We start from the raw sequence: 18,105 nt of genomic DNA on the forward strand, positions 1-18,105 counted from the left end.
AGAGCCAATTTTATGTTTTTAAATAGCAAGTTAAATCATGTAATATGAATGAAATACCTGTCTCAAGAATATTTATTTAGAACCATAAAAGCCTATTCACTGGTTTGTTATTAAGGTAAAACAACATGAATTAATTTTTCAAGCCATTGTATGTGATCCATGAGAACATTACTAGTATAAAGCAGGCTGCCATAAGAGGTTTATAAACTGACAGCATGTTATTATAACATTGTGAGAATGGAATGTTAACTGGATTGTTCTAATTCACACTTCGCATGCATCATTTGTCTGATCGTCTTTTTTCAAGGCAAATGACACGGTAGCTCCTGAAATCTACATGAAATATTGGTATTCAATGTTTTCTTAGGATAATCAAGACATGCAAGTGTTAAATGTTGGTGAAGTTACTTCGTTTTCTCATAAGTTCCTTTACCTTGACCTTTGTGCTGTAAGCAAATGATCGATTGCACAATTCCCTGCATGTTGTTCTGAACTAATACTAAAGCTGCTTGATAGCTACTTATTATCTAGAAATTGGAACAATGTGCACCTCTTTTTTATGGGTAGACTGTGTATAAAAAAATAAATATTTGCCTGATGTGAACTGGATGTGCCCATTTTTAGCAGAAGTCCTGACAATGAAAAATTGGAAAGGGCATCAAGCATCCAAATGCAAGTTCCATTTGTGCATCATATTTCCCACATCACCTTCTCAGGCAATCCTTGGGGATCATGGATGATTCACTTCCACTCCAGTTTTGTGGCATACTGAGGTGGCTAATGTAGCTAATGTGGGAGCTGCAGACTTTTTCATAGATGAGTTGGGTGTGGCTGACAGGGCGGATGGACAGTGGTTTGTGAGGTGGTCCCCTTCTTCTGGTGGATCTCCATGCCTTGATACATAACCTCTAGGTTCTCCATGCTCCATGCTCCTTCTCTACTTTTAATCATCCTGGGCGAGAGATTCACAGGATTTCAATAGTTCTGTTGCATTTTTCAAGGAGACTTTGAGCATATCCTTGAATCTTTTCCTCTATCCTTCTGGTAATTTCTTCTCTGGTGTTATATGATAATCTCATTACCATGTATGGCTTATTTTAAATTTAATATCAGAAATTGGATCAAAAGATTGCACTGACCTATGTAATTAACTAACATCATACTGAAAGTTGTAAACTACGTGCATTTTAAAGAGTTCCCTGGGATTTAGTTTTTACATCAAAAAATGCCACCACTAAATTTTTATTAAAAAGATCAAAGCTTCTGCAAACTGGTAAGTATAATTCATTGATTCCTTGATTACGGACCTTATGACTGCTGCTGACTGCAGGAAGTTCTGGCCATCTATGACAAGGGGATGGCATCAGGCCCACTCCAAAGTTGAGGGAAGGCCTCTCCCAGGAGACCTGTCCATGGCCTTTGACCGCTTCCCATTTTCAGTGATTAGTTTCCCATTTGCAGCCTGCTGTACTTTTCACACAATATGCAATACTGTAAGACCAGAAGACATAGGAGCAGAATTGGGCCATTTGGCCCATTGAGTCTGCTCTGCCATTCAATTATGGCTTTTTTTTTCTCAACCTCATTTTCTTGCCTTCTCCCCATAACCATTAACCCCTTACCAATCAAAAACCTATCAATCTCTGCCTTATATAAACCAAATGACTTTGCCTCCACAGCCCCCTGTGGCAATAGACTCTAAAGATTCACTACCCTCTGACTGAAGATTTCCTCCTCATCTCAGTTCTAAAGGGACATCCCTTTATTCTGAGGTTGTGACCTCAGATCCAAAACTTTCCTCCTAATGGAAACATCCTCTCCACGTCCACTCTATCCAGGCCTTTCAGTATTTGGTATGTTTCAATGAGATCCTCTCTTATCCTTCTGTACATCAAGTACAGGCCCAGAGCCATCAAGAGCTCCTCACACGTCATGCTTTTCATTCCTGGGATCATTCTTGTGAACCTCCTCTGGACCCTCTCCAGGGCCGGCACATCTTTCCTTAGATACAGGGTCTAAAATTGCTCACAATATTCCAAATGCAGTCTAACCAACACCTTATAAAGCCTCAGCAGTACATCCTTGCTTTTATATTTTAGCTCTCTCGAAATGAGTGTTAACATTGCATTTGCCTTCCTTACTACCATTTCAACCTGCAAGTTAACCCTAAGGGAATCCTGAACTAGGACTCCCAAGTTCCTTTGCATCTTTGATTTCTGAGTTCTCTCCCCATTTAGAAAATAGTCTACACTTTTATTCTTCCGACCAAAGTGCATAACCCCACACTTCATTACACTGATTTCCATTTGCCACTTCTTTGCCCACTCTCCTAACCTGTCCAAAAGTTTCTGCAGACTCCCTGTCTCCACAACACTACCTGTCCCTCCACCTATCTTGGTATCATCTGCAGACTTGGCCATAATGCAATCAGTTCCTTCATCCAGATCATTAACGTATAAAGTGAAAATTTGTGGTCCCAACACTTACCCCCATGGAACTCCACTAGTCACTGTCAGCCATCCTGAAAAAGACCTCTTTATCCCCACTCTCTGCTTTTCTGCCAGTCAGCCAATCTTCCATCTATGCTAATCTTGCTTCTAACATCATGGGCTCTCATCTTGTTTTTCTTGTTTACCAGAACCTTTGTGAACTGAAAAGGCTTCACTAAATGGAGATAATTTTAATTTTGGACAAGGCTGTAAAATGGATAATATTAAACTACCTGTTTTTCCCTTTAAGGAAAACAAAAAAACTTAGAATAGTGTTTAATAGGTAACTTACTCAATATCACCCACTTTAACTTAAAATTAACCTGAGACAATGTTCGGCCACACTGATGACCACAGAGTTCAGCAAGTAATTGTTCCATTTCCTTGCAGCACTGACATAGCACTGACCTAAATCTGAAAAAACATCTAGGTTGCTTCATTAGAGATCAAAGATAAGCTAATAACAACTTGTATTTACATAGAATATTTAACAAAGTCAAACATCATAAATATTTCAGAAGAGAAATGACAAACAAAATTTGATAATGAGTCACAAAAGGAGATATTAGGAAAAGTGACCTCAAGCTTTGTCAGAAAGGTGGGTTTTAAAAAGTGCCTTGCAGGAGGAAAGGCAATTGAAGGGATGGAGTTTTCAGAAAAGAATTCCTTAATTGGTTTATGATACCTGTGGGAGAATTTGTGTGCATTTAAAAAAAACGAAAGAATAATGAGTCAACAAGAACAATCATTAAGAACACCAGAGCCAGATGAATGAAAAAAATCAATGATTTGTTTTTATATATTGCACGATTTAGCAAACGTCCCAAGAATCTTCCTGGGAGCCATGTCAAACAGAATTTCACATCAAGCTACACAAATAACCTAAAACCTTGGTCAAAGGAGGAAGGCAAAAGGAAAGGCAAGGCAATTTTAAAAGCAGAGCTTTAGCTACTGAAAACTTGGCTGTCAATGCTGAAGTGATGAAACCAGGAATGATCAAGATAGCTTTGTGCATTTTAGGGCTGGAGAAGATAACAAAGATAGGGAGGGGAACCACAATGGAGAGATTTGGAAACAAAGATGGGATATTAAAATCAAGATGTTGCTTAACTATGGGTCAATTTAGGCCAATAACACAACGGTAATAGACAAACAGGATTTTGAGTGAGTTTGGACACAGTAGCAGAGGTTGGATGATCTAGTTTACAGAACAAAGAACATGGGAAGCCAAGTATGGCTTCAGGTTCTAAATACAGTGAAGTTTAGATGCTGTTGCATTTATAGGGACTTATATGCTTTGATGTGGTTTGGTATTTGTTGCTTAATTTAAAGAAGTGATAAAGAAATGGAATTGAAAGCACAGAGAAGAAGGATTGTCAAGTGAAGATGTACTCATGACTAAGGACACTGAAGTTACCCTACATTGCAACTTTGAATGCTTCATAAGATTCTGATTGCAGAGTTCTTCACATTATTATTACCTGAATCATTGTTTTAAATGTCCTTCCTTCACCAGTGGTCTTTCGGCAATTACACCATCAGATTTGATGTTATAACTACTCCTGATCTGCCATGGCTTCCATTTCTACCTTGGTTAAACCTTATGTAATCCTAAAGCATCATAGGAAGTGAATGAGAAATGAAACTGAGTCAATTAAATGTTGTAAAATACCATTACAGTAAAACTATTTTGATATCAAAAATCCACAATTTTATTTCTGAAAGTGGGTCGATTGTGTATCACCACTCAACGTGTAACTATTATTAATCTAATAATAATAAAAACATTGCATTGGGGGGGTGAGGGGTTGGGGGGGGCCAGGTGGGGGTGGTGGAGGGGGTGGGGGTGGGTGAGGGGGGGACCGGGGTGGGGTGGGCCAAGCCGGGAAAAAAATGTTTCTGTAACAAGGCACAGCTAAGGTTTTTATTTTGTTGTCTGTAAATCCTTAGTCCTTAATTCAGTGTAGGCAGAATGGCAGTTAGGGCAGTGGAATGCTCCTCCTGTAAGATGTGGGATGTCAGGGAACCTCACAGTCTCCCGGATGACTACATCAGCAGGAAGTGCACCCAGCTGCAGCTCCTGAATGACCAGGTCAAGGAAATGGAGCTGGAGTTGAATGTACTCAGGACCATCTGGGAAGCTGAAAACCTCAGAGATGAGACTTTTACCGAGGTGGTCACACCCAGGGTACAGGCTTCAGATAGAAGGGTGACCACCAAGAGAAGTAAGGGGAGTAAGCAGTCAGTGCAGGGTTTCCCTGTGGGCATACCCCTCAGCAACAAGTATACCCCTTTGGACACTGCTGGGGGGATGACTGATCAGGGCACAGCAGCAGCCAGGTCAGTGGCACTGTGGCCGGCTCTGCGGCTCAGCAGGGAAGGTCAAAGTCAGGTTGAGCTATAGTGATAGGAGACTTGATAGTTAGGGGGACAGACAGGAGATTCTGTGGCAGCGAAAGAGACACCAGGATGGTATGTTGCCTCCCAGGTGCTAGGGTCAATGATGTCTCAGAGTGGCTGCAGAATATTCTCAAGGGAGAGGGTGAGCAGCCAGAGGTTGTGGTGCATGTTGGCACCAATGACATAGGTAGAAAGGGGGAAGAGGTCCTGTGCAGTGACTATTGGGAGTTAGGAAAGAGGCTGAAGAGAAGGACCTCCAAGGTAGTAATCTCTGGATTTCTCCTGGTACCATGTGCTAGTCAGGGCAGGAATAGGATGATAGAACAGATGAATGAGTGGCTGAGGAACTGGTGCAGGAGGCAGGGTTTCAGGTCCTTGTATCATTGGAACCTCTTCTGGGGCAGGGGTGACCTGTACAAGAAGGATGGGTTGTACCTCAACTGGAGGGGAACCAATATCCTGGCCTGCAGGTTCACTAGTGCTACTCAGGATGGTTTAAATTAATTTGGCAGGGGGATGGGAACCAGAGCACTGGGTCAGAAAGTGGAGGAATTGAGAGGAAGGTAGATGTCAGGGCAAGTAAAAACAGGCAGGAGCAAAGACAGGATGGGATGGACAGTTTGAAGTGTGTGTATTTGAACACTAGGGGTATTATGGGTAAGGGTGATGAATTTAGAGCATGGATCAGTACATGGATCTATGATGTTATGGCTATAACAGAGACGGTTGAGAGAGGGACAGGAATGGGTGCTTAATGTTCCAGTGTTTTGGTGTTTTAGAAAAGATAAAGAGGGAGGTAAAAGAGAGGGGGGACAATATCACAGCTGCACTCAAAAAGGACATAATGGAGGGATCATCCACTGAGTCTATTTGAGTAGAATTCAAAAATAAGGAAGGTGCAATCACTCTAAGGCGATTATACTACAGACCCCCCAATAGCCACTGGGACAGTGAGGAACAGATATAGAGGTAGATTAAGGAAAAGTGTAAAACTAACAGGGTTTTTGTTATGGGGGACTTCAACTTCCCTAATATAAACTGGGACCACCTTAGTGTAAGAGGTTTAGACGGGGCAGAATTTGTTAGGTGCATCCAGGAAGGTTTCTTAAATCAATATGTACACAGTCCAACGAGAGGAGGGGACGTGGTGTTGGGTAACGAGCCTGGCTAGGTGACTGACCTTTCAGTGGGAGAACAGTAAGGGAACTGTGACCACAACTCCTTAAGTTTTAAGATAGCTATAGATAAGGATAAGTATGGATCTTGCGGGGGAGTATTAAATTTTTTTTGTATAAATTTTGTTTTACCAAAATAAACTTTATTCATAGCAGGGCAAATTATGAGAGCATAAGGCATGAACTAGGGAGAATTAATTGGGAGTGCTGTTTCTGGGCAAGTCCACATCTAACATGTGGAGGGTGTTTAAAGACCAATTGCACAGAGTACAGAACAGGTACGTTCAGTAAGAAGGAAGGACAAGGATGGCAAGGTAAGAGAACCTTGGATGTTGAGAGAGGTGGTGAATTTAGTCAAGGAAAGTATGTAAAGCTTAGGAAGCTAGGATCAAATGAAGCACTTGATGATTATAAAGAAGCCAGAAAGGAACTCGAAGGAATTAGGGAAGCCAGGAGGGGCCATGAAAAGTTCTTGGCAAGTCAGATTAAAGAGAATCCCAAGGCATTCTATACATAAAGAGTAAGAGGATAACTAGGGAGAGGGTAGGACCACGCTAGGATAAAGGGGGGGAACATGCGCTTGGAAGTGGAGGATGTGGGCGAGGTCCTTAATGAGTATTTTGCATCAGTATTCACCAAGGAGAAGGATGTGGAGGATAGGGAGATCAGAGTGGAGCATGCTAATATGCTAGGGCATTTCGAGATAAAGGAGGTAGTGTTGGGTCTCTTAAAGAGCATCAAGGTGGATAATTCCCCAGGGCATGATGGGATATACCCCAGGTTATTGAGAAAGGCAAGAAATGAGATTGCTGGGGCCTTGACCAATATCTTCATCTCCTCTCTTGCCACAGGCAAGGTCCCTGAGGAATGGCAAGTAGCGAATGTTGTTCCATTATTCAAGAAGGGAAACAGGGATAATCTTGGTAACTATAGATCAGTGAGTCTCATGTCAGTGGTAGGGAAGTTATTAGAGAGGATTCTGAGCAACAGGATTTATGAGCATTTGGAAAACCATAGCCTAATTAGGGACAGTCAGTGTGGCTTTGTACAGGACAAGTCATGCCTTACTAACTTGATTGAGTTTTTTGATGAGGGTTATTGATGAAGGTAGAGCTGTGGATGTTGTCCACATGGATTTAACTAAGGTGTCTGACAAGGTCCCTCATGGGAGGCTCACCAAGAAGATGAAGTTGCATGGGGTCCTCCACGGGGTGAATTGGCTGTTTTGCTTCAGAACTGGCTTGCCTGGAGAAGACAGGGTAGTGATTGATGGGACTTATTCTAGCTGGTGGTCTGTGACTAGTGGTGTTCCTCAGGGATCTGCACTGGGACGTGTGTGTGTGTGTGTGTGTGTGTGTGTGTGTGTGTGTGTGTGTGTGTGTGTGTGTGTGTGTAAAGATTGGTGGTGTTGTGGATAGTGTAGAAGACTGGCAAAGGATAGAGCGGGATATAGATCAGTTGCAGATATGGGTGGAGAAATGGCAGACTGAGTTCAACCTGGACAAATGTGAAGTGTTGCACTTTGGGAGATCAAATGTAAAGAGACAGTACACTGTTAATGGTAAGACCTTTAACAGTGATGGTGAGCAGAGGGATCTTGGGGTCCAAGTCCATAGCTCCCTGAAAGTGCCTACACAGGTTGATAGTGTGGTAAAGAAGGCATATGGCATGCTTGCCTTCATTAGTCGAGGCATTGAGTTCAAGAGTCAGGAAGTTATGCTGCACCTTTATAAAACCTTAGTTTGGCCACATCTGGAGTATTGCATTCAGTTCTGGTTGCCCCATTATAGGAAGGTTGTCGGAGGCTTTGGAGAGGGTGCAGAAGAGGTTTACCAAGATGCTGCCTAGATTAGAGGATATGTGCTATGAAGATGGGTTGGACAAACTTGGGTTGTTCTCTCTGGATCGGCGGAGGCGGAGGGGAGATCAGATGGAGGTTTATAAGCTTATGAGAGGTATAGATGGAGTAGACAGCCAGTATCTTTTCCCCAGGGTTGAAATGTCTAATACCAGAGGGCATGAATTTAGGTGATGGGGGTAAGTTCAAAGGAAATCTGCGGGGCAAGTTTTTTTTTCAGAGAGTGGTGGGTGCCTGCAATGCACTGCCTGGGTAGTGGTGGAGGCAATTACAATTGGGGTGTTCAAGAAGATCTTCGATGGGCACATGAATGTGAGGGAAATGGTAAGATATGGACATCGTGTAGGCAGAAGGGATTAGTTTAGATGGGTATTTTATTACTAACGTAATTGGTTCAGCACAACATAGTGGGCTGAAGGGCTTGTTCTTGTGCTGAACTGTTCTATATTCTATTTATGTTGTATGCTCAGAAAAATAAATTATTTGGGAAGCACAGAACACATCCAGAACCTGCTATGAAGCATTACTTCTGTTTCTTTGACAATTAAGTGATTCCAGGATGAAATGAAAAACCAATAACTCAGTTTACAAATTTCAGCTGCCATATGATCTCACTCTAATTCTATCTATTCATCTTATCTCCATATCCCCTTGGTGAGTAAAAATCAACCAACCACAATTTAAAACTTATTAATTGAACCGGTATCTATGACTATTTGCAGATAAGAGTTTCACACTTATTCCATCCTTGACATGACGAAGAGTTTCCAAATCTCTGCAGAATATCCTAGACTCTGAAGTTAGCATTTTGTCCCTATGTCCAAGATTAGTATTGGTGAAGGGTCATTGTCTTGAAATGTTAATTCAGTTTCTCTCTCCACAGATGCTACCTAACATGCTGCATGTTTACAGCATTTACTGTTTCAGATTTTCAGCATCTGCATTTTTAAAAATCTGATTACAGGTTGTCCCCAGGTAATGAACGGGTTCTGCTTTTACAAATATCATTGTCGATTTTGTCCATTTGTTGGAAACTACATAAAAATCATTCGAGATGGTAACCATATGCCCACAGTATTGTAATGAATGGCATCAAAAACACAAGACTCATAAGAAATAATTTACTTAAAGTGGAGAGAGGAGGGTGGGGAAGGAAAAACTTCCAAAGAATTTAGGATGACTAAAAGTGTGGAGGTGTCTGTTTTGGCTTATGTGATACGAATTCACAAGGGATCAGCACTCTTTAATCTACTTTTTGTGATCTATATAAAGTAGTAAACAGTGTAAAAAAGGTAATTTTGGAAAATTATGTTGTATTGTGAAAGTTGGACAGGGAATTGTAAGTTCAAACCAGGAAGAGAAAAATTCAGCATTGATTGATTTGACTAGATCAACCAGTTTCCAATCATCTTGTGAGTACTGTGAAATGATAGTTTTCCATAGTTAGATCAATCTTTTTTATAATAAAAGGTGAAATAAAAATCTCTTTTTTTTCAGAAAAGCATCTCTCCTTTAAATAACCAAGCAAAGTAAACCTATTAATGATATTGCATGGAAAGATCTTCAAACTAAATAAACTCATCACCTGTGCATGTACATAAGAGATTTGTTTTGTTGAGTGTGCTTTGAATCTTTTGAACCTGGCTTACAGCACCTCCCTGAGGAGAATATAAAATGCTACATTTCTTTTATGTATTAGCTGCAAATCCTCATTATGGCAAATTGCAGTTTAAGTCAATATAGGGAACCAAATTATTTGTAGCTTTATTTTATGTAGGAAATTATGTTCCCCTTCATTTCTCAATGGCCTTTCTAAGCTACTCACTAAGAAACTTTAAGTGACTTATTTCCTGCCTAAAAATTACTCTTGCATACATTCCAATTGTTACATAATGAAATTTATAAAACAAATTTTATAAACAACATAAACTGAAGACATTATTTTGATTTGTTCAGTGGAACATAGCATAATAGTGACTACAATTTGTGTAAATTTATTACACACATACCCTGCTATAATTATTTTTAGGATGCTTCATGTATATAACTGTAAGTGTACTTAAGTGAATCATTTGAGATAACTTTGATACGTTGTTGCACTGGACATTGGCAGTAAGTTAAGTTTACTGTCTTCAATAACAGATGTTCTACTGATCTTTGTGATAAGTGAAATTAAAGAGCCCACACTTTAAGGTTGCTTACTTTATCCAAGACATGGAGGTAGCCATCAATGGCTGCATTAAAATTGCCAAGGTCACTGCTGAAACATTGCACAGTCTGATCACCAAAGCAGAGAGGGTGTGACAGAGATTCACCAGCCCAGGATGGTGGGACTCAGGGAGCAGGGGTTGTCTCATCAATGGCTGCATTAAAATTCTTGACCTTAATGCTTGAGGGAGCAGCAGGACAGTAATCCAATGTGAAGAAAATAGGGTCTCTGATAACAGGCAGTGCATGTGGTGGTTATGTTGGTGAGTTTGAGATATACAAATGGTCTTAGTCGCTTGCTTCATATGTGGAATGAATGGAAATGTTCCTGAGGACGAATGATATTGGCAAAGCTGTAATGGAAGACACAGAACAGAAAAACACATTCGTATGCAAGAAGTGGAAGGCAATATTGTTGGTGGTAGGGCCAGAGACATAGGAAATATTGATGAGTTTACTATGACCATGGACCACAGTCAAGGTTTCCCAGAAAAACATAGGGAAAATCTTAAAGAGATGCCATCAGAGATTTTTGATTCATAGGTTTGGCACGTGCCACTAGGAACCAGAGGAAATGGCTGGGGATTATGTGGTCAGGCTTAAGAAAATAACAAAGGTGCAATTTCCAGATCTTTTTAGATCAAGTGTTGTAGGACTTCTCAGTGTGCAGACTGACATGTAAGAAATTTCAGGGAAAACTATAAGATTTATTGGACTTAAATGACAGGAGGAATGAGAATATGGACATGGCAGGACATAGATCAGTTGGAGTTATGGACTGAGAACTGGCAGATGGAGGTCAATCCATATAAAGTGTTGCACTTTGGGAGATCAAATGTAAGGGGAAAGTCTACAGTAAATGGCACAATTCTTAGGAGCATTGATATACAAAGAGATCTTAGGGTGTAAGTCCATAACTTCAAGGAAGTTACAACACAAGTAGATGGGATGATAAAGAAGGTGTACAGCATGCTTGCCTTCATCGGTCAGGGTGTCGAGAATAAAAGTCCGGAAATCATGTTGCAGCTGTATGAAACTTTCTTTATGCCACACTCGGAATATTGTTATAGTTCTGGTCGCCACATTACAGGAAGAATGTGGAGGCTTGGAGAGGGAGCAGAAAAGGTTCTCTGGGAGAGGTTGGAAAACTTGGATCATTTTCTCTGGAGTGTTGGAGGCTGAGGGGGCAACCTGATAAAACTATATAAAATTCTGAGAGGAATAGAGTAGATAGTCTTTTTCCCAAGGTGGAAATGTCAAATACTAGAGGGCACAGCTTTAAGCTGAGAGGGGAAAATTTAAAGGAGATGTGCAATACAAGTTTATTTTTACAGAGTGGTAGGTGACTCTGGAACATGCTGCCAGTGGGGAGGGTGGGGGGAGGGAGGCGTGGAATAGAAGAATAAGGATCATTTGTAGGCAGACTGGCTTAGTTTAATTTGGCATCATGATTGACACAGACATTGTGGGTCAAAGAGCCTGTTCCTGTGCTGTACTCTATGTTCTGTTCCAACCAGTTTCAAAGGAGTACAGCACACACATTAGCATCAAATAACAAGCAAATGGAAACAAGAATGCTGAACAGTATTTGCAGCTCATCCTAATAAACAATTATAAGTATGTGCATTGATACTGCATCAAGTCAGTCTATTGTAGTCAATGTATGTACTTAAAATATCTCAACCACTTTCACTGAGGCAGAGCAAAATGATATTCGCACATGTCCAAGAAAGACCCTCCAAGTTATAGGGAGGTGAGTTCCTGCATGGCCAGTGCAGATTCCCTGTCACAGTTACAGGTCCTTAGCATGGATCAATGATCATGGGCATAGATTGAACTGAGTCACTTGGGTTGAAAGACTGTTTTTGAAAGAACAGCAACATGGGATAATGAACATAGCAATACCCTTGCGGTGTTTTGGGGAACGTACCACGTTGTCCTGGAGGCGCCCAATGTTTGACATTTTCTTTATAATTCGGTCTTTCTAATGCAGTGCTGGAATGGCAAGCCTGCAATTAATTACTTACCCTCATCTTTCCCTGAGCCCTGCACTGATGGCATCAACACCATCTGTGCCATTCTCCTTGTTTTTTTTCCATCCGCCTCCCTTCTCTCAACTTAAAACGTTTTGACATTTCTAGAGTCTGATGAAAGGTCATCGACCTGACACTTTGCCGGTCTGTCTGTCCACAAACCCGACCCGACCTTCCACTCATTTCTGGCACCTTCTGTTCTTCAGATGCCTGGCGTGCCGGGAGGCGATTGGTCAATAGGCGGCGCTGTGGAGAATGCGGCGGCTGAGTGAGCTGAAACCGCATGAGGACATGTTTTGCGCATGTCTGATATTTTTATCGTTTCTCGGATTTATTGGAGCGTCAAGCTGACGCGGGCGGTTGCAGTTTATAGTTCGCACATCGAGCTGCGTATCATTTGGTGCTGTCGGTAGTGATCACGTTTGACCCGGATGTGTGTGTTGTGGGAGCTTCAACGTGTGTTGGTTGTGAGCGGTTAATATTCAGGCACAGGGTTGGGAGGGAAGCACCATGGGCAAAAAAGGCAAAAAGGACAAGAAAGGAAAGGGAGTTGAAAAAAACGCGACTAAAATGGAGAAAAAGATCTCCAAACAGTCGAAGAGAGAGGAGGTGAGGAGGGAAGCTCGGGAATAAGTGTGAAGATGTGCAGCAATCCCTGGTTTAAGGCCTCCTACTGTGAGGCTTCAGTTGTGGTGGGAAGTAGTTTGCAGAGAACACCATATTTCTTTGTTTTCCTTTCAAGACCTGAATCCAGTGAAGGAAGAGAATGGTTTACGTTTGTGAGTCTCCTTGGTGGGTGATAGGATTTCTTAATGTCGTGGCCTGCGAGGATAGGGTCTCAAGTTTACACTTGCACGTTTACATATATTTCTAGTACTGTCTATATGATATATTTTAAAAATAACTGGAATTGCAATTACTGGTTTCTGTGGCGCTGAACCTGCCTTTAGATCGGGAGGGGGGTGGGGAGGAATATGCCATTGTTTACATGGAGCCCACATAGAATTCGAGGTTAATATCAAAAGAGTACGAAATTATGAGGGGCATAGATAGGGTGGATAGTAGGAAACTTTATTTCTGTAACAGAGGTGTCTTTAAAAACTAGAAGGAAAAGATTTTAGGTACGAGGTATAGAGAGGATCCAAGGAGGTTTTTTTCATCTAGAAGATGGTTCTAGGAATAGTCAGCATAGCTTTAAGGGCAGGTCCTGCCTTACGAGCCTGATTGAATTTTTTGAGGATGTGACTAAACGCATCGATGAAGGGAGAGCAGTAGATGTAGTGTATATGGATTTCAGCAAGGTGTTTGATAAGATACCCCATGCGAGGCTTATGGAGAAGGTGAGGAGACATGGGATCCAAGGGGACGTTGCAGTGTGGATCCAGAACTGGCTTGCTCACAGAAGGCAAAGAGTGGTTGTTGAAGGGTCGTATTCTGAGTGGAGGTCAGTGACCAGTGGTGTATCTCAGGGATCTGTACTGGGACCCTTACTATTTGTGATTTCTATAAATGACCTGGATGATGAAGTGGAGGGGTGGGTTAGTAAGTTTGTGGATGACACGAAGGTTGGAGGTGTTGTGGATAGTTTGGAGGGCTGTCAGAGGTTACAGAGGGACGTGGATAGGATGCAGAGTTGGGCTGAGAGGTGGCAGATGCAGTTCAACCCAGATAAGTGTGAGGTGGTTCATTTTGGTAGGTCAGATATGTTGGCGGAATATAGTATTAATGGTAGGACTCTTGGCAGTGTGGAGGATCAGAGGGATCTTGGGGTCCGAGTCCATAGGACGCCCAAAGTGGCTGTGCAGGTTGACTCTGTGGTTAAGAAGGCATATGGTGTATTGTTCTTCATCAATCGGGGAATTGAATTTAGGAGCCGTGAGGTATTGTTGCAGCTATATAGGTCCCTGGTCAGACCCCACTTGGAGTATTGTGCTCATTTCTGGTCGCCTCACTACAGGAAAGATGTGGAAGCCATAGAGAGGGTGCAGAGGAGATTTACAAGGATGTTGCCTGGAATGCGGAGCATGCCTTATGAAAGCAGGTTGAGGGAACTCAGCCTTTTCTCCTTGGAGAGACGGAGGATGAGGGGGGACCTGATAGAGGTGTATAAGATGATGAGAGGTATTGATAGGGTAGCTAGAGGCTTTTCCCCAGGGCTGAATTGGTGGCCACAAGAGGACATAGGTTTAAGGTGCTGGGGAGTAGATATAGAGGAGATGTCAGGGGTAAGTTTTTTTTTTACTCAGAGAGTGGTGAGTGCGTGGAATGGGCTGCTGGAAACGGTGGTGGAGGCTGATACAATAGGGTCTTTCAAGAGACTGTTAAATAGGTATATGGAGCTGAGTAAAATAGAGGGCTATGGGTAAGCCTAGTAATTTCTAGGGTAGGGACATGTTCGGTACAGTTTTGTAGGCTGAAGGGCCTGAATTGTGCTGTAATTGTTCTATGGTTAGAATTTGGAATGCACTGCCTGAGGGGATGGTGGAGTAACACTTAAGTAAGGCATGGAAGGTGATGGACCAAATGCTGGTAAATGGCATTTGTATAGATGGGCATTTGTATAGATGAGCATTTAGTTGGTGGTGTTAACGTGATTGGTTGAAGGACCTATTTCTGTGCTGCACATCTGATGGAGCTGAATTTGGGTTGACCTCAAATATGTTTTTAAGATAACATAATTGAATAACATATAAAAGTTCCTTAAGACTTAATTTGGTGCTAGTACTACTAGTGACATGATTTGATTTTGGAGTGATTCTCACAGTTTGTGGTTCAAATTCTTGCTATAGTGGAAAAGTAACACCTCTTGGGATGGAATTACCCAGCTTTAATGATAGTTGGGAAACACAACTTACCCAAGTATGCTGTCTTACCTGAATTGCAAGTAATAAATATCCATTTTTAAACCAAAGGAAACAGTAGTAGAAGTGATCGAGCTGTCACTAACAAAGTAAGAGTGTATAAAGTTAGCATAAAAAGCATTAAGCTGCAGGAAATTTTGGAAAAGGAAGATAAGGGATTGTAAAATGTGAGAGTAGGTTCATGAGAAACAGAAACAGACTTTAAGATCTATAGATGTATGTAAAAGAAAAGATTATCTGAAGTTACAGATTGTGACACAAAATCCATACTGGGCAATAAAGAAATGGGACAAATATATTGTCTGTCTTCAAGGAAGACACAAAGTTTACTGTAAATACTGGAGAACTGCAGGTTGAGAGTAAGCATAAATTCCTTAAGTTTTAGAGCTATTCTTACAAATTGGACATTTAGGAATGCAAATAATATGGCAGCCTTTACTCAAAAAATGTTTAAGTTCAAGAATAGTGACATCATACTCTAACAGCTCAGGTATTGGTTTATTATTGTTACTTGTACCGAGGTACAGTGGAAAAACTTCTCTTGCATACCGATTGTACAGGTCAATTCATTACACAGTGCAGTTACATTTGGGTTAATAAAGAGTGCATTGATGTAGTACTGGTAAAAACAACAACAGTACAGAGCAAAATGTCACACTTACAGAGAAAGTGCAGTGCAATAAGGTGCAAGGTCACAACAAGATAGATCGTGAGGTCATAGTCCATCTCATTGTATAACAGAACCATTCAATAGTCTTATCACAGAGGGGCAGAAGCTGTCTTTAACTGGTGGTACGTCCCCTCAGGCTCCTATATCTTCTACCTGATGGAAGAGGAGAGAAGAGAGAATGACCCAGATGGGTGGGTCTTTGGTTAGGCTGGCTGCTTCACCAAGACAGCGAGAGGTAAAGACAGAGTCCAAGGAAGGGAAGCTGGTGTCTGTGATTGGCTGGGCTGTGTCCACAACTTTCTGCAGCTTCTTGTGATCCTGGGCAGAGCAGTTGCCGTACCAAGCTGTGATGCATCCAAATAGGATGCTTTCTATGGTGCATCGATAAAAGTTGGTGAGAGACAAAGGGGACAAACCGAACTTCTTTAGCCTCCTGAGGAAGTAGAGGTGAGCTTTCTTGGCTGTGGCATCTGCGTGATTTTACCAGGACAGGCTGTTGGTAATGTTCACTCCCAGGAACTTGAAGCTCTCGACCCTCTCGACCTCAGCACCGTTGATGTAGACAGGTGCATGTACACCACCCCCTTTCCTGAAGTCAATGTTCAGCTCTTTAGTTTTGTTGACATTGAGGGAAAGGTGGTTGTCCTGACACCATTCCACTCAGCTGTCTATCTCCTTCCTGTACTCGGACTCATTGCTGTTTGAGATACGGTCTGCAACGGTGGTATCATCTGCAAACTTGTAGATGGAGTTAGAGCAGAATCTGGCCACACAGTCATGAGTGTATAGGGAGTAGAGTAGGGGGCTGAGGATGCAGCCTTGTGGAGCACCAGTGTTGAGAATAATCATGCCAGAGGTATTGCTGCCTATCCTCACTGATTGCGGTCTGTTGGTTAGAAAGCCAAGAATCTAGTTATCGAGGGAGGTGTTGAGTCCTAGGTCTCGGAGTTTGGTGACAAGTTTGCTTGGGATTATTGTATTGAAGGCAGAGCTGTAGTCAATAAACAGTAGTCTAACATAGGTGTCTTTACTGTCCAGATGCTCCAGAGCTGAGTGTAGGGCCAGGGAGCTGGTGTCCACTGTAGACCTGTTTCACTCATAGGCAAATTGCAGTGGGTCAAGATTGTCTGGGAGGCTGGAGTTGATGCGTGCCATGACCAGCCTGTCAAAGCACTTCATGATGGTGGATGTCAGAGCCATGGCATCTGGGATGTACTGTGTTCAGGTCTATTCTGCCTACCCAAGGAAGGATGAACTCACAATGAGTGGGATTGGAGCATAGTTTCACCAGGTTGATCCCTGGGTTGGTGAACTTGTCATAGAGAAGGGATTAAACAGACTGAGCCCCTACTCTTGACTTTATGAGGAGAGGTGATCTAATTAAAACCTGCAAAATGCTGGGGTTAGACAGCAAAGTGGCACCCTTGTAAAATGTCAGCCATGATCATATTTGATGGTGGAACAGTCACAAGGGGACAAATGATTTAATCCAGTTTCAATTTCTTATTTTTTTAATTGTAATTGAATGACTTTGTCAGAAATTAAGCTGCTGCAAACTAAGGGTAGTTCTCAATGCTGCAGTGGTACTCTCAGTAAGAATTCTAATAATCAGAAACTTGGCAAGCAGTGCTTTGTGTGGTGAGCATCTTTTCAGGAATTTTAGATGAAAACCTGAAAGTTGTACAGTTCTGGTGACAGATGAAGAGGGCACCGTCGACATTGAAGGAGAGGGTAAAAGGGGAAATTGAAGAGTAGTGCTTTAATGGGGACTGGAAACTATTGGGAGCATCACTTTGAAGAAAGTGCCTTGCATCTCTCTTCATGACTTCATGTTCTTGTATTTTTTTCCTCAAGTACAATAAACAAATGGAAGATTTGATCATTTAAATGATAGTTATCATTTATATCCTTTTTAAACCCTATGTTTAAGCATATCCCCCTGCATATGATCACTTAGGGACAATATGACAATATAATTGATCATCACCCCACTCCCCTTTCCCTCAACGACTCACCTTGTACGAGTTAAGTGATTTTTTTTTGATAATTTCAGAGGAGCCCAACTCTCAGTTCTAATGAGCAAGAGGAAGAAATGCATTTGTTTCTCTGAATTCTATCAGTTTACAATCTCACCTTGGTGTTGTAAAAGGTACCATAATTTTCCAGGCAGAAAAACTGAAGTGCCACATTTGTGTACAGACAGACAGGCTCCTTGTCTTTGATCTGCAGTCTTGTAGTGAAGCTCAATGGTAGCTTATGAAATAAAAGCAAAGTGCTACAAAATGGTCAGGCAGCATCACTGGAAAGAGAAACATCTTCAGAACTGGGAAAGAGAGGAAAAACAATTCAGTTTTAACTTGCAGAGAAGGTGTGGAGAGCAACGTATAGGGCAAAAGGAATATCTGTGATGT

The 18,105-nt window shown here is 41.8% G+C and overlaps 1 protein-coding gene across 2 annotated transcripts in view; it reads left to right on the plus strand.

Moving 5' to 3' along the window:
- The first annotated feature begins 12,499 nt into the window (after positions 1 to 12,499).
- The window catches only part of klhdc4 (kelch domain containing 4), a 77,353-nt gene continuing 71,747 nt past the window's right edge, over positions 12,500 to 18,105 (plus strand). The window contains exon 1 of one of the 2 annotated variants that reach the window (XM_052028239.1): positions 12,500 to 12,772. In XM_052028239.1, the coding sequence (XP_051884199.1) occupies positions 12,674 to 12,772 (99 nt within the window). In that variant the 5' untranslated portion in view covers positions 12,500 to 12,673. Of the gene's footprint in view, positions 12,773 to 12,946; positions 12,956 to 18,105 lie in introns of those variants that run through there. The other variant, XM_052028240.1, reaches the window with a different exon arrangement.

This window comes from Pristis pectinata, chromosome 13, assembly GCF_009764475.1.
Source record: "Pristis pectinata isolate sPriPec2 chromosome 13, sPriPec2.1.pri, whole genome shotgun sequence".
In the NCBI taxonomy this organism is placed as follows: domain Eukaryota; kingdom Metazoa; phylum Chordata; class Chondrichthyes; order Rhinopristiformes; family Pristidae; genus Pristis; species Pristis pectinata.